Source organism: Cyprinodon tularosa, unplaced genomic scaffold (assembly GCF_016077235.1).
Source record: "Cyprinodon tularosa strain WSP-4 unplaced genomic scaffold, ASM1607723v1 ctg6, whole genome shotgun sequence".
NCBI lineage: Eukaryota > Metazoa > Chordata > Actinopteri > Cyprinodontiformes > Cyprinodontidae > Cyprinodon > Cyprinodon tularosa.
In genome coordinates, this window is record NW_024039340.1 from 854934 (window position 1) to 872225 (window position 17292).

Genomic DNA, 17292 nt, shown 5'->3' on the forward strand with positions numbered 1-17292 from the left:
TGGGATTCAGAGGAGAAGGTTAGAGTGGCTGGAAGTAAACGATCAGAGGAGACGGCCAGTTTGGTGTAGCTCAGTAGGGATCCCCCACCCCCTACTGAGCTTTGTCTTTTGCTGGACAAGACCGAGCTCGATGGCCATCCCCCCCGCAATAGAGACAGAGTCCCTGCTGCTGTCTGCGCTGGTACTCATCTCTTGACAGGCCCACCTTGCCCAGCTGCATAGGTTCAGGTTCAGAGGGCTTAAGAGAAACCGGAGATGAAACAGGGGGGGGAGCCGAGAACCGAGGATGGGTTGTGGGGTTAGAGCGACGTTCCCTTCTTCGCTCCATTAGACGGAGGTCTACCCTAGTGGCAAGCTCCTCGAGCTGACTTAGGGTCTTAGGGTAATCCCGGGTGGCCAGCTCATCCTTAATCTTGTCATTAAGACCATGAATAAAAACATCCATGAGGGCATATTCATTCCATAAACTCTCTGCAGCCAGTAAATGGAAATCAATAATATAATCAGCCACTGATCTATCCCCCTGTCTAAGAGATAAGAGCCCCCTAGAGGACTCCCGGCAGGGGAGCACGGGACTGAACACCCTCACAAGCTCTTTGGAGAAGTCATCATACGAGTGGCAGATGTGTGTATCATTCTGCCACTCGGAGGTTCCCCACAGTCTGGCTTTACCAGCCAACAGGGAAATAACATAGGCGACCCTAGACCGGTCAGTGGGGAAGGAGGATGGCTGCAGCTCGAAATGTATCTCACACTGTGTGAGAAAAGCCCGACAATGCTCCGGATCGCCACTAAAAAGCCCAGGCGGAGAGAGACGGGGCTCTGACGGAAATGACGTCACCGGAAGTGACGGGGGACTCGGAGGAGCTGCTTGCGGAAGTGGAGGCTGTGGGGTAGCCTGGTTTCGGAGATGATTGAGGATCTCCGAAACGCCGGCTTCTAAGTCAGAAATAGACTTTTCTACCCCCGCGCGCCACTGATCCCCGGGTGCCGGGTCCATGTTTTCCATTCTTTTGGCCAGAACGTACTGTAATGGATTACTGTAGTGGAGATGGATGGACCCAAAGACAACCCGCAAACAGGTCAGTGAAACGTTAACAGTCTTTATTTGAGAGAGAGGGCGGCACGGACTCCCGGGAAGAACGATCAGGCTCAGCGACAGGCAGCTCCTATAGACAGAGTGGTGGTTAGTGACCAGTGGGGGCAGGCAGATGTTTGAGTAAGGAACTTGGTCACTAACCTGGCTACAAGAAGGCTCGGTTGGGCTCAGTCCGGTTTCAGGAGAGGAGAGAGTCCGTGCTGGGGAAATCCTAGGTTCGGTCCGGGTCTTGACGAGGGGGGAGTCCGTAAATCCAGCAAAGGTATCCAAGGGGGAATCCAGGGGAAGTTCCGAGTCCAAATCCAGTTCAACATCCACAGAAGCAAACACAGTTCAAAGGGGCAGGCAATCTCGGTAACTCACAGGCAGGCTGGGTCAGAAACACGGTTTGGCAGTCCAGATCTCTGAGGCTGACGAGCAGGGCTCAGGCGGGCAGACAAAAATCCAGAAAGGGGGTAAGGCAGGCTCAAAAAACTGGGACAAAAACAGGTCGAGGTTCAGACAGGCAGATGCACGTAAAGAATAGGCTGGAAGTTCTCACCAAGAGGCTTGAGACGTTCTGGCACTGGAGGCAGGAGGGACAGAGCTTTTAAGCAGGAGGGGAGGAGAGAGAACAGGTGCACTGATTGCAATTAGCAGCTCCAGAGCCAGGAACATTACAATTTACTCATGAATGCCAGTCCAAGATTGTCAGGTATCCGTGGTGGCTGGATACTGCACAAACGCATATGCATATATTGGATTATTATGCCTCCAAAATACCGGTGCACATCAAGGAATGCAAGACAGATCTTGTAGATTTGCACTATTCTGCTGTAGGGTATGTCAAAGCTTAGCTTTTCAGGCTTGCAAAAAAAAAAGTCTTGTACTTCACTTGAATATTATTATTGCTTTTTCCCTAGGAAATCTGCAACAAACATAATGAACTTTCAGATTCAATTTGCAACCGGACAGAGAAGGATTAATTGCTCATTCCTGGTAAATGTAGGTATTAACAGCTGGAATAATTTAAAGTCATTTATTTTTTTGTGTCTATGCTTTCTGAATTCTATTTTTTTAGACATCCAAGTGTCCTGTGTGTAACAATGCATTTCAGGCTGACATAATTAAAGTCCCTGTAGCTACACATGGACTGGTATTATTAATGACTTCATTGTCATTTAAAATTGTAACTCTTGATTTGACAAATTACATATGAGGAAATGGCCTTGTAAAATGCAATGTATGCCAGTATTTATGATATTGAAGATATTTAGGAACACCTGTTTTCTTTGTGTGCAGACTTTTAGAAAATTACATCCATGAGTCAAGTTGATTAGGAGCCGTCGGTCAAATCAATATCTTAGGAAGGTGATGTTGCATTAACCCCTTAAGCCCTAGTTATGATGGTAAATTGTTATCAGGATAATATACACTTACATACGTTGTTATCGTTTCTCTTTTCCCTGTTGAAAAGCTTAGTCATTTATTGGAGTGTGATCACACAGATGCGTATTAATCAAAAACATGGTATGTTTGTGACATATTTTGCTCTTAGGTTAACTTATGTGAGGCCAGTCCCTTCGAATGTCAGTTGTATAGCTGGTATGTCACGGCCGCTCACACAAAGCAGGAATTGTCCTGTTACAAGGAAGTTTTCCTCTCCATGTCGCTACATGCATGTTAGGTGTGAGGGATTGCTGTTGAGTAAATGAGTCGATGCAATCAGCTAATTTTCCTTACATAGTTAACTTTTAACCAATCTGACTGGGTGATCTTGTTTACACATGGTACTTGTGAGCGCTTAAAAACAAAAAAAGAAAACTTAGACTTAGACAGATTTTATTTTGTCATTTTATATACACAAGTGTAAACAAACATAAACTTAGTCAAGAACAGCTCTCTAGACCATTTAATTTTCTAAAGTGCAGCCTTGATAAGGTAAGAAGCAGCGATAAAAACATTGTGATGAGAAACAGTAATGTAAACATCTTCACAATCATTTTTTTTTCTTATAACCCATTTTATATAACATTCTAATGGCAGTGGGGAAGAAACTGTTCTGGAATCTGCCGGACCTGCATCGGATGCTTCAAAGTTCCTTACGAGAGGGCAGCAGGGAGAACAGTCCATGTCGGGGGTCTGAGGGGTAATTAGGCCGGTCCTTCCTGAGGTCCAAGATGATCTCTTCCGTCTTCTCCACGTTCAAGGTCAGGCTGTTATCTTTGCACCAGCCCACCAGCTGCTTCACCTCCTCTGTAGTGCTGGTCGTTGTCATCAATGATGAGGCCCACCACCGTGGTGTCATATGCGATGTGATTGGTGGTGAACCTGGGGACGCAGTCATGTGTCATCAGGGTGAACAGCAGGGGGCTCAGGACGCAGCCCTGAGGGGAGCCTGTGCTTAGACTGATGACATCAGAGGTGTTCTGTCCGACCCGGACTCACTAAGGTTTGTTGGTGAGGAAGTCTAGCAACCAATTGCAGAGGGGTGTATTGAATCCAAGCTATTCAAGTTTGCCCATCAGATGCTGTGGGATGATGGCGTTGAAAGCTGAACTGAAGTCCAGGAACAGCATCCTCATGTGGGTGTTCTTCTCCTCCAGGTGTGCCAGGCTCAGCTGGAGAGCAGCAGAGATGGCCTATGGAGCGGTTCCGTCCATAGGCGAACTGGAACGGGTTGAATGTTGGCGGCAGACTGGAGACAATGTGTTCTTTAACCAGCATTTTTAAAGCACTTCATCATGATTGGAGTCAGTGCAACAGGCCGATAATCATTGAGTGAGGTGACCTGAGGCTTTTTATGAACCAGGATGATAGTGGCAGACTTGAAGCATGCTGGCACTATGCATTGATCCAGCGAGGTGTTAAAAATGTCTGTGAGGACACCAGCCAGCTGATCTGCACATTCTTTGTACACCCGCCCAGGTATGTTATCAGGCCCTGGGGCCTTCCTTGCGTTGACTCTCCTCAGTTTTCCTCACTTCAGCTACCTCCAGGTTTAGTGTCTCCTCTCCCTGGTGTGGAACAGCTTTCACTGCTGGAGGCTGTTTAGTGCCTTAAACCTTCCAAAGAAGTTGTTCAGTTTATTTAGGAAGTCACTGTTTGCTGCACCTATCGGGGGGGAGGGTGTGTTGTAATCCATGATCGTCCGAATGCCTTTTCACATCCTCCTGGTGTTACTGTCATTGTGGAAAAGATCTTGGATCCTCTGGCTGTGGTTCTGCTTCGCTGATCTGATGGCACGGTTTAAGATGGCATGCGCTGTTCTCAGTGCCTCTTTATCACCAGAGTTGAAAGCTGAGTTCCATGCTTTTAGCGATTTCCGAATCTCTCCATTCATCCAGGGTCGTTGGTTGGACCGGGTGGTGATGTTCTTTTGATGATGATATCCTCAATGCTTTTGTTAATGTAGGCTGACACAGTCATGGCATACTCATCAATATTTAATAAGTTGTCAAATGTTGCTACAGCTTTAAAGATATTACGGTCAGAGCATTCCAAACAATCTTGGAGTTTCTCCATGGCGCCTACAGACCACACTCCGACCTCTTTAACTGTCAGTTTAGCCCTGATAAGCTGGGGCTTATATGTAGGGATTAGCATGACTGAGAGATGATCTGATGACCCAAGGTGGGGGCGGGGGGCTGCTCTGAATGCATTTTTGATGTTAGAGTAAACCAGGTCTAAAAACTTTTCACCCCAAGTTGCAATGTCCACATGTTGGTAGAAATGAGGGAGAACAGTCTTCAAGTTAACCTGGTTAAAATCCCCAGCAATGATGAAAACACCCTCTGTGTGCAGATTGGAGCTCAGAGATAGCCTGGTATAGAGTCTTCATGGCCTCTGCTGTATTAGCGCTGGGAGGCACATAAACAGCAGTGATGCTAACCACACTGAACTCTCTGGGCAGAGAGAACGGTCTGCAGTTAACAGTCAGAAACTCGATGTCTGGAGCTGTTGTTGATGTAAACACAGAGCCCACCATCCTGATCTTAATGCTCTTGGTTTTTATCGCTGCGGTATAGCGTTAGCCCTTCCAGGCTAATAGCATTGTCTGGTATTGGTGGATGCAGCCAAGACTCCATCAGAATGATGGCGCAAGTGTTTTCCATTGAGGGGACTTTGGAGAGCAGGATTGATGGAAACGGCGGTCTGTGGGGATTCGTTTTAGCTTCGCAGTTAGCCTCCCTCTGCAGCCTCGCTTTCTCCGTCTTGCGCACCTCTTCCTCCATCTGTTATTTTCTACTGTTGTTTTTTACATCCGTCCGTAGCACTCCGCAGCTTTTTAAACTGTCAAAAATGTCTGTATTTAAAACATTTTGTGACCGTAGCTTCAGCAGGCATTGACGATCATAGATGCGGGTTTGATGTCTAGTTTGTATCGTTTTAAGCACCATATTTCGTGAAATTGTTGGGAGGAGCTGTTCTTGGTTGCTGCCTTGGAGCACTGCCATGGTAACCAAAAAAAAAAAAAAAACTTTTCAGGAGGGATATCTGGCTGGTACAAAAATATAAAAACCTATTTAAAAACTAAAATAGTAAACCTTGTAACATAATCACAACACATTTGAATACTTATGTAAATATGATTATTTGGTTTCTTTTATCTAGTAATTGGCAAAAATGTCTAAAATGTTTTTTCCACATGGACGGAATAGAAAACATTCTACACATTCGTGTGTAGAATGTAACGAGAAAATAACTTTAATACCGTTTGGGAAAAGGCTCTAACAAAATAAAAAAGGAGGAAAAGAAGTGCTATTAATACTTTCTTGATGCCATTTACAGTAGTTCTTTAGTCTAAAACATGAATTAAAAGTGACAGTGACTTAATGTAAAGCTGTGCTGTTAAACTTCTTTATTGGTAGGTTGTTGTTTTTTTGTACCATTTATATGCAAAGGTTTTATCACCATTGTTTAGTCTCCTAGTGATTTTTTTTCTTCATTAGAACTGTTGTACTTCACTCCACCATGAGAGTTATCCTGATACTTGACCAGCTCAGAAAAGGCCTTCAACTGTATTGATACCAACTATCATAGAGACCTCTGCCTAGTGCTGTTTGTTCTAGGGAAAGATTATGAGATATATTCTGAACTTGATACTACCCTAATTTTTGATTAGGGTATTTTTTTTGCAACAATTACCATGTCAAATCAAACTGAAATGCACATCCTTCGTAAAAGTGAATGCTACCTTTTTCCTGGAGAGAAGCCGCCCTGTCTTAAATGAGATTGGTTCTTTCAAATGCCAAAAAGAAATAAACATTATAACTTTCTCCAGGCCTACCTCCAAGAAAATGAGGTTATGGTATGTTTTATTCAATATAGGGAGAGGTTGTGCAGTGTATAAATGGTTAATTTATTCAAACTATACAACCCATGAAATCTAAGCGTTTCTGGAAAATTGATATCACAATTTAAAATGAATGTAAATGATTAATTGTGACATTAAGGATAGCAGAGTTTCATAAAAACTAGGGATGAACAGTTTACAGACTGATTATGTGCAAAGTTTTAATGACAGTAACTCCAGGTGTTTGAACAACTAATCCCTGTCCTCCTGTCATAGCAAATGCTGCTTTTTTAATATCGATGTACTTTGTTCATTAAGCAAATGTTTGTTAAAAGCTCAATATGATTTGTTTATATCAACTTTGATGACTAAAGTGGACTTAGTCTTTTTCAAATTAACATTGTGTTGATTTCTTTGAAAATAAAATGGCCCCAGGAACGACAGCGCTACTCCAGAAGTCTGACTTTAGTGTGCATCATGCAGTGAATATGTCAAGGTTGGTTGTGGTTTGGAGGACCCAAATGCAGAGGCAGAGGTGAATACTTGTAGTTTTAATGAAAAAATGGTTAACAAAGGCAGTCCAAAAATCCAACTAAAAAGTAACAGACCAGAACCATGGAGACATCAAGGGAAAACACATAGAAGGAGCCAGGGAGAGACGAGGGGAGACGATTGCAGCGATGACAGGACCAGCAACAACAGAGGAACCAACAAAGAGTGAGAGCAGAGGGAGAGCATAAATAGCTGACAGAGACAAAGGGAGGGCTAACGAGCTGACAAGGAGCAGGTGTTCATATCTATTCTCAAAGAAATGAAAAGAGTTATTGAAAAACACATCAAACCCATTTGTTAATCCCGAGGATGATATGATGTACATAAATTCAAAAATGAAACACCAATACTATCCCAATTCTCCCCGATCTGGGGCAATAAGACATGTGAACAAGGTAGGAAGCACATGGATTTTAAAATGTGGCACGCTAAAGGTTTATGCAAAGTTTCAAATTCATATGATAAAGGGATCATGATGAGTTTTGAAGACTTGAAACAGAAATTTGACATTTCAACCAAACTTTTTTTTTTTTTTTTTCAAATTAGAAGTTTTATCTTGGGCACTCAAAAATCTCTAAAATCGCCCTCTCTTACCTCTATAGAAGAACAGGCAACAAATTGCCATTTAAAGAAGGGCCTGATATCCCGCTTTTATAACGTCATTAAAGACAGCTCCCAGATATGGTCAGAACAGAATGAATGGCATGGTTTGAAGACTTGAAATGTAACATATCAGCAGAGGAATGGTTTGTCTGAAAGCACAGTCAAAATCTATTACGTAATACTCATGTAAATGAATCCAATACAAATGGTTGATGAGAACATATATCACACCAACATTGTTAAATAACTTTAACCCCGAAATTCCGGAAACATTTGTTAAATGTGGAGATAAGGGCAATCTGATTCATTGCCTTTGGGAATGTCCTGAGATTCAGACATTTTGGAAGGAGGTCGGAACAAAATTTCATCTACCGTTGGTACTAAACTTAAAACCTGTCCTAGGTTGTGTATCTTAGGAATTTTCCCAATCAAACTCAAATAAGTAAGGTTAATCAGAAATCCATAATTTACTGTTTAGTGCAGGCCAAATATAGTATAACCAGATCCTGGAAATCTGTCACCAGACCCCAATTGGAAACTTGGATGTCTACACTATCAAGTTCTCTTGCCTTGGAGAAGCTCTCCTTTATGTTTAAGGGCAAATATTGTGTTTTCAAAAAGATATGGGAAAAGTTTTTTCTATTCTTGGAAAATATAAATACTCATGATGAAGTGTTCTCTAGCTAAATGTCACTTATGTTTTTACACATATTGGCTTTAAGTCTGTTATCTTTATGTTGATTCCAAATGTACTCGCTTGCTTGGGGAAATGGACGAGGCAGACTCGCTGAAGTCGTGATGCCTGGATTCGGGGAGGACGAGGCTACCGACATACACCTACTGTAGCTTGTGGACTGTGATGATATCGCTTGGACTGGATCTCAGCTTACACTACTGAGATATCAAACTTAAAAGAACTGTGTCTCGCTGTACTGAACTAATGTTAGTCACCTTGAATGTTTGAGTTGTTGATGTGCTTTTGTTTTGTATTTTATACAATTCTGAGTAATTTGTCTGTACTTTCTTTGTGAAATATAAAAGATAAACAGATTTTTGGGGGAAAAAAGTTGTAGAATCCTCTCCCTATAAATATTTAATTCTCTGTGAAAAAGTGCTGATCGTTCTATAATAAGATCATCGTCAAACGGACATTAAGAGTTTGTTTTTATAACATAAAGTGTAATGTTTCATTTTTGCAAATTTCTGACAATTTGCATTGTCAGAAAATATAATAAAGAATCTGTTCCGCTATTTATCTCCTCTGTGTCACTGAACAACACTGTTATTGGCCAATGATTTCATTACTTTACAAATTGATGATTTTGTTGATGGGGTTAATAGTTCCTGTAGCCCCTTTGAAAAGGAAGAAATCTAGCAATAGGAGGCTGGCTCCTTGGTTAAATGCAGAGCTGCATACATTGAAGCAAAAGGATGGGAAACTTCAGAGAAATACATGCCTACTAGCAGAACAGGACCAGTGCAAGCATGCACCATATTTCCACAATTTGTACACAGCTCTTGGAAACTGAAAACATTGCAAAACATGACCAGAGTATACTGTACATTGGGCGTGTTAAACTTGGAGCATATGTGAAATACTGTAGATTGTTGAATATGACACGATGTTTCAGTTCTTGCCATTTATTTGGCAACTCTGAAAAGTAATTAAAGAGAAAAGGACAAACAAAGCACTAGAGTCAGTGTTTTGAGACTCATCCCACAGGTGTAACCAGGGTATGGTTACTGCTCTTGAATTTGTGGTTGTTTACCAAATGAAAAATAAATCCTGAACAAAGAAAAAAAAAAGAAAATTTCCTTCTTTCTCAATTAAGATAAATTTGCATTTACATGGTATTTAGAGATCAAGCTCCCAGGGTCCGGATGAAGATGTCTTTGAAGATACTAGGGAATTAAGATTAATAGAGCAGTATGCTTTTTACTTTGAAATAAACAGGTGAAATATAGAGCTTTTTTTTTAAAAAAAGAATTGAACTCCACCATTTTAGAATGGCATATGGAAGCATAAGGTGTAACTATGAAAAGTTATCTACAGTACTTACTATAATTTAATGATAGTGATAAAGTTAGTTAACTGAATTTAGAACTGTTATGCGATCAAGGTATGTTACCACAATTTCAGAAGTGTGCATTAACTTATCACTATGTACATAGTGATATAATATGATTGAATTTACCAAGAAAAAAATATGCCATTTTACTGTATAATCCATCCATCCATCCATCTTCCTCCGCTTATCCGGGGTCGGGTCGCGGGGGCAGCAGCCTAAGAAGGGAGGTCCAGACTTCCCTCTCCCCAGCCACTTCTTCTAGCCCCTCAGGAGGAACCCCAAGGCGTTCCCAGGTCAGCCGAGAAACATAGTCTCTCCAGCGTGTCCTGGGTCTTCCCCGGGGCCTCCCCCGGTGGGACGTGCCCGGAACACCTCACCAGGGAGGCGTCCAGGAGGCGTCCTAACCAGATGCCCATTCCACCTCAACTGGCTCCTCTCGACGTGGAGGAGCAGCGGCTCTACTCCGAGTCCCTCCCGGATGACCGAGCTTCTCACCCTATCTCTAAGGGAGAGCCCAGCCACCCTACGGAGGAAACCCATTTCGGCCGCTTGTATCCGCGATCTCGTTCTTTCGGTCATGACCCAGAGTTCATGGCCATAGATGAGGGTAGGAACGTAGATCGGCCGGTAAATCGAGAGCTTCGCTTTTTGGTTCAGCTCTCTCTTCACCACGACGGACCGGTACAGCGCCCGCTTCACGGCAGACGCTGCGCCAATCCGCCTGTCGATCTCCCGCTCCCTCCCTGTATAATTTCCACAACAAAATACAAAGAAATAGTGTAGAAGATGCTAACAGATAGAATGATTAGATATTCGGAGATGTGACTTTGAAGTTTTCAAATGTTTACATTTGGATAGGGAAATATATTTAAAAGGGATATTTTAAGTTTTAAAACAGCCAAACGCTTCAAGTAGCAAAAACATCTGCAACTGTAGAACCGTAGCTGATACTAAACTGTTTCATTCTGAAGGAGAACCAGAATTGTATTCATGCTCTCTTGGTAGAATTTTATAAAAAAAAAATAAAAAAAAAACAAGATATTTGCTTGGTTACTTGTTTAGTTTTAGGATCCAAATCAAACACACATTGTATGGGACTCCAATTTGTATGTATCAGACCCTTTATTCAAGTCAAATAAACAAAGAGCAAAAGTTGAAGTTTATATGTCCAATTTTCATGTTTTTTGATGAACTGGAACTTTGATAGTAGAGATGTTTGATTTTGTAAACTAATGTGGAGTCCACTATTCAGGTGTGGCAGAGAGATATATTCAAAACAACAAACATATGTGACTAGTACTCTGCTCTGCAAAATCTTATAATAGAAATTTGTTGAAAAACATCACATTGCTCCCCCTTATACCCACTCGATTTACGTTATTTCCTGATTAACTAACCTACATTTAATGCCATGCCCTAGCTTAGTTTAGAAAGATAAGTACAGCCAACAGGAACATTCAGATGTACTCATCAGAACTACTGACAGTAAAATATCATCATAAACAACTGAGTAACATCTAGTTTGAATAAGGACCGTTCTCCCAAAACGACATTAAAATAAATAAAATAAAACCTGCAACACGGCCGTGAGCTTCTGTTCCGTGTAAGCAAACCATTATAATATTATTAATTTTCAATCACAAAACTCAATAGGGACTAACAAATAACACAGACAGTGTGGGCCTCACTCAGTATGCTGCCCCCATACAGAAACATCACTCCCTAACAAAAGCATAGACAGATAGTTGGACTCAGCTCATTCCCTTTTTTAATGTTTTGTATTATCAGTTGAATAAAGCTATATTCTGGTAAGGATCAAATACACATTTAGATATGAGGAAGGGGAGACCAAGCAGGAAGGAAGAGGCTCAGAGGTACGTACCACATTGTTCCTCTTCTCTTTCATACCATCTTCCTCCCTTCTGTTTTCTTCTATGGTTTTTTTTTTTTTTTGCCCCTAAGGTTTCACAATCTCACTGCAGAGGAAGCAGAGTATGGTAATAGAAAGAGGACTACTGCTAACCATGCAATAGCTTAGCATGGGAGGGTGAGATGGGAGGGATGCTGATGCGGCACCTTGCAATGTAGAAACACAGATTGAGGGAGAGGGGCTCTCTGTTACCTTAGAGATTGAGATGATGTGATGGAGGAGGTGGAGCTGTGCTCCTATTGGCTGAATAAGTGTGCCATTCCCTTTTCTGAAGGAGAGGGGAAAGAAGAAGGAGGGGTAAGATGACAAAGCAAATGCATGGGTGTGACAAGCTGCTCTCCCTCTATCCATACTTACAGGGAGGAAAACACCAAATGAAGACCATTAATGCCCCCACCTGGTCTCTCTGATTAATACTACAAATACACTTGCAAAAGCTTATGTGCACTGCTCTTGCTACAAACTTATTTTGATTTTAAAATAAAAGACAAAATTCTCTGAAACATGAATGTATCCTATCAGAATAAACCGGAAGTTTTTTCCTCTTCTTCTTTTATGTAAACGGAATTCAGTTTGTAAAATCATGACAGTTTGAATCAATTTGACTGGATGATGTGGTGAACTGTAACGTGCCTTGAGATGACATGTGTTGTGAATTGGCGCTATTGTTCTAGAAAAACAGGTGAAATCTTCCAGAAATATCTGGTCAGTTCAATTTATTGATAAGTGTAATTCAAGCAAAACATATAAAATGATGTAGCTATAGTTTATCATGCCAGTCGACGGATTCTACAGCAACCCTTCTTCCAGAGCATGCATATAGTAACAGTGGGAAAGAACAACTGTCGTTTAACAGGAGCCTAACAGGCAGAGTGAGCACTTGATAAGATAGAGGAGAAAGACAAAAGAACTGGAACAGGAGTATCTTCTACGTTAGAAAGTGAATATATTTTAGTAGCAGCAGCTGCTCCTTTAGTGGATTCACATTGCAGAGAAATTTTGCATATAGACCAAAATTTGAAACTGATTTATAAGGCATTTTAGGAAGATGGAAATACGTCTTAAATTCTGTATGTCTGATTTAATGATAAAAACCTTTGGATAAACAAAATGGTTTTAACAGAGCAGAACATATTAAAGCTGTCTGAGCTTTGACAGGAACATGTATTCATGTAAATCTTTAATTTTATTTTCATTAAGGTATGGGTAATGGGTTAGTAATTCAATCAGATGGTGATAACTTTAGAGCTTGTCCTAATTTCAGTTTTAAAGCTATACAGAAGTCCACTCCCAGGAGATTCGCATGCAGAAGAGTAGAGGTTCCAATTAATACTGAGCTGTCCAGGGCAAATTTTACTGCAGACAGATCTAATAACCAGAGCCTGCAGTGTGCAAACACGTCCAGTACAGAATTAGCCGAGCCAATGAATCTGTATTTAATACAAAGTGTTTTGCTTATGTTTAAAGACCTCCTTCTGTTCCAAAGGGCTTTTGCTTTATTTGTTGCTTTGATGTTTCTTAGCTACTAAAGTCACCTCAACTGAGCCGAGACACAACAGCCTTTCTAAGGGTCTGCATGTTTCACATTATCTAAGACTTGTCTGCTGAGGATGTAACTGCCACATGAAGCAGCAGAGAGCAGCATCCACATGAAGAGCAATGCTGACCTCTGCTGATACAAAAGCAAAGGTCACAAGATGGAGAGGAACTTTGGGGGATAAGTTCTGGTCAGCAGCTACTCTTATCTCTTTCTTACAGTTTTTTCCATGGGCGTAGGTTTGCATAGGGACATGTCCCTACCAAAATTTTGGACGGACCCATGTGAACAACATGTTTATAATTTACTATACAGCAGCGGCTTCTTTTCCTCTCGCAGCTTTTCTGCCTGGTAGCTGCAGCTGCCTGCTCTTTCCTTTCCCTTTCACATAGCAGCGCATCAACTGTGCTGCGCGGTTTAAGGCCCCGTCCACACGAAGTCAAAACGAACACGAAACGCTGATATTTTCCAAAACGTTTGCCGTAAAGACGGAGACGTAAAATAAATGTGATCGTCCACACGAATGCATGAAAACGCTGCAAAATGTATGCCAGGCCTGTAAGTGGCGCTGTGGTGCCAAAGCAAAAATAAGCGACGAAATGTTGGGCATGCGCACTAATATTTATACATGGTTGCCCTGCGGGTCCATTTTCGTGGTTAAGTCAAATTCAGGTGCTGAACTATGTCGTGGATATTGCTCTGTTCTTCCTGTAGATATTCCAGAAGAAGATTCTGTTGTAAGCCCGACAGCAGGGTGAGTAGCATTACCAGCAACGGCGCCATTGTTGTTGTGATACTGTGTCGCGCATGCGTGTTTAGAGGCGACGCTATGACGCATGCGTGTAAAAAAAATAAAATGCGGTTAGAGCGTAAAGATGGAAACGCGAAAACGGCGTTTCGAAATCTTCCCACTCTGAAGGCTGAATAAAAAAAAGATCGTTTACAGACCCCCGAAACGCCGGCTTCGTGTGGATGAGAGGCTGGTTTGGTAAAAAAAATTGTGCGTTTAGGCCAGGGTTCGTCTTCGTGTGGACGGGGCCTAACTCTCTGAGTATTCTGCCTTAAGTTCCGCCTTCTCTCTTTCTGATTGCGTGTTTTCTAGTCTGTATGTGCGCGCGCGTGGGTGCTTGGAGCACGAAAAAAAAAGACGCTAAAATAAATTAATATTGGGCTACGAAACTAGTCCAAATTAAAAAACTTATTATCTACGCTAAAACAGGCGAAAGCTTCCGACTGGAGTTCTGTAAAGAAGCAGGAGAACGTTTTTTGATATCTGGAACTTGAGAAATGAAAGTTAACAACGTTAGGATTTCTTTTATTTTATCTTTTAATCAGATAGCCAAAGGCTCCTTAAAGAAGACCTTTTATGAAATGAAACCAGGTGAAACAGAAACGTTTAAACGTTTCCTTTGGAGGAGTTCTGGATGGAGAATATTGACAGACAAAAACTTTTTTTTTTACAGTCTTGGTATAATTCCTGCTCTAAGTGGGTCGCTCTGTCGGCTAAAGGCACATTTTAGTGGCCCTATACTCCAGTTTACGATTAATCAATTACTAAATTAGTTCACGATTATTTAAATAATTTGTTAATATGATTAATTGTTTCAGCCATAGATAAAATACATGAAATTAGCTACACAGAGTAACTACAGCCCAGATGTACAACTTCTAATATTAATATTTTAAATGCTCAGTGTCAGTTCCAGTTCTAGTGCACATGTAAATACAATACATTTATTTGCTGTCCCTTGAATGTATTATTTGGCATGATCCAGAGAGCATATTAGTTTAAAAAAAATAAGAGTGGGTTTTACCTCTGCACAATTCTATATCTTCAGAAGAAAACACAGGATAAATCCACATATTATAGACTATATTTGGTTAAACAGACACTGTCTTAGTAGCAGGTAAATTTAAATGCAATCCTTTTCAAAGTGGAAAAAGTCCTAATTCCACATTCATCAGAGCCAGTTATGCTTTAAATATTGATAAACAGCATCTAGTGCATGTAGTGTTTATAAGATTTGTATTAATGTAGCAAGAAATGCTGCTGTTCTCTTTAAACAAAATGAGCCCTGAAGCTCGAATTAAGCATAAAAAAGAGCATAGTGTCCCTACCAAAGTTGAAATCAAACCTACGCCCTTGGTATTTTCTGATGGTTTGAAGCACAATTTTTGTAACTTTTGGCTATTTTTGCTAAACTTTACACTAAAATATTAAAACCTTTTGCTAGATCGGCAAAATATTGTAGTTCTTTACCAAAAGCTGGTAATCATTGCTTAACTCTTCAAGCCTAAAAATTCTCTTTTTTTTATCAGAGTTAACACAAGCCTGGAATTTTCCTGGATCTATTTCCTGGAATGCCGTACCCAGGCCTGACATGCCTCCTCCATTGCCTGTAAAAGGGCTGATGGTGATGATGGTCATAGACCTTCCAGCGCCGGGCAGAGAAGAACTCTTCAATCGGATTCAAGAATGGAGGCCACTTCAGTGCAGTGAAAAAGCAGCCCTATGGAAACCAACATTGTCCCATATGATGTTGTATCTGGTCTCCTCTTCCTCTGCCTCCTCTAATTCTCATTCCCTGCTTTGTAATCCACACAGACAGCTCTCATGTGGGCTGTTTATAGTATTTAGGTTGATTGCAAAGTGAACTAATTATCTAAAAAAGCTTCGACATGTGACAGTGTACCAGACAGTTGGCAAAATAGTATGCCATATATGTATAGTTTTTCTAGGAATGTGCTGATCATTAGGAAATTAAGTGTAAAGCAGTAAGCTGTTTAAAGTTCAGCAAAAAGTGTGCTGTGCGGAGGTCTGTTTCTAGTTTTGAAAAGTGTATTAAACAAAAATGCAAACTGAGCATGGTGTGTTTGTGCTTTTAGTTTTGCAAACTCAGTGAGCGGTTTTGCTGTCATTAATTTTACTAATTATGCTATTAAAAAAAATCAGTTAGGATTTAAGCATTCAGAAACTGTGAATTACAAATAAAATGTTTTATAGTACAAGTATCAGCCAGCAAAAAAAACAAAGAAATCAATTAGATTAACTGGTAATTCCCCTTTAGTGACTTTAGTGTTTAAATGATGGAATTGGCAATTATATCTGAATAGAATTGTACATGTCAATTCCATAGACATACAGTGGACTTCCTTAGTGTAAACCTTATGGCACAAATTTAAGACAAAAAGGGAAAGCATAAACTCCTTTACACCTAGAAAATTAAAAGAACCCGGTTGCATAGATATGTACGCCTTTCACTTACATTTTGTTGAAGGGAGGCCTGCTGCTTTGGTTTATAAACATGGGATTAGTATTGTCGACAATAACTCCTGTAAAAACCACTGTGCAGTAGTGATGGGTTGATGAGGCGTCATGAAACGTTTCGACACATTACCAAACTGTATTGATACTGTGTCGATACTGTGTCACTGAATACTGACACCTGCTGGACATTAAAAATCCCTACAGGCAACCTAGTTGACAGAGTTAACTGACACTGATTTGATGACCTATTATATACACTAATATGATGCAATTCATTGTATGATGCATTGTATTATTATTAAAACATATTTGATATTTTAGAAACAGTCAATGAATAATGAGAACCTGCATCATAATTTAATAATCTCTAATCTGTATTTATCTGTCTATCCTCATCCCCCAATACATCTTCCTACACCTTATTTAATTGATTTTATTTTTCTATTGTATATACTGTGTCTAAACATCCTCTATTTTCTTCTCTCTTGCAATTTTTCCTGCTACTGGAAATACAATTTCCCGAAGGGAGTAATCCCAAGAGATTAATAAAGTCAAGTCTAAGTCTAAGTAAACATGTAGTAAATGAAGATGCTTGTTCACTGGTATTTTTTTTTTTTTTTTTTTTTTTACAAATTTTTATTTAAAAAAATAAGTTTTGAAATTCAGTCTGTTGCGCTTTTTTGATATTAGTTCTCCAGCTGTGGAAAACACCCGCTCACACGGCACAGATGAAGCTGGAGTGCACAAAAATTTTAAGGCCAGGCGGAAGAGGTTTGGATAAACCGTCCTTTAGTTTTTCCAATATACAAGAGGATCCTGGGACCTCGCAATATTGCCCTCTGCCATGTATCTCTGCACCTCAAGGATGGCATCAGCTGTGGCACTTTTGGTCTGCCTCCCCACTTCGAGATCAAAATGTTCCCAAAGGTCATCTTAAAAAAAAAAAGTATTTTAGTACA

At 40.7% G+C, this 17292-nt stretch overlaps 1 protein-coding gene across 2 annotated transcripts in view; it reads right to left on the reverse strand.

Moving 5' to 3' along the window:
* The window catches only part of akap6 (A kinase (PRKA) anchor protein 6), a 212192-nt gene extending 200494 nt beyond the window's left edge, over window positions 1-11698 (reverse strand). For both annotated transcript variants that reach the window (XM_038307063.1, XM_038307061.1), the window contains exon 1: window positions 11481-11698. In XM_038307063.1, the coding sequence (XP_038162991.1) occupies window positions 11481-11485 (5 nt within the window). In that variant the 5' untranslated portion in view covers window positions 11486-11698. The remainder of the gene's footprint in view (window positions 1-11480) is intronic.
* Between the last annotated feature and the right edge of the window lie 5594 nt (window positions 11699-17292).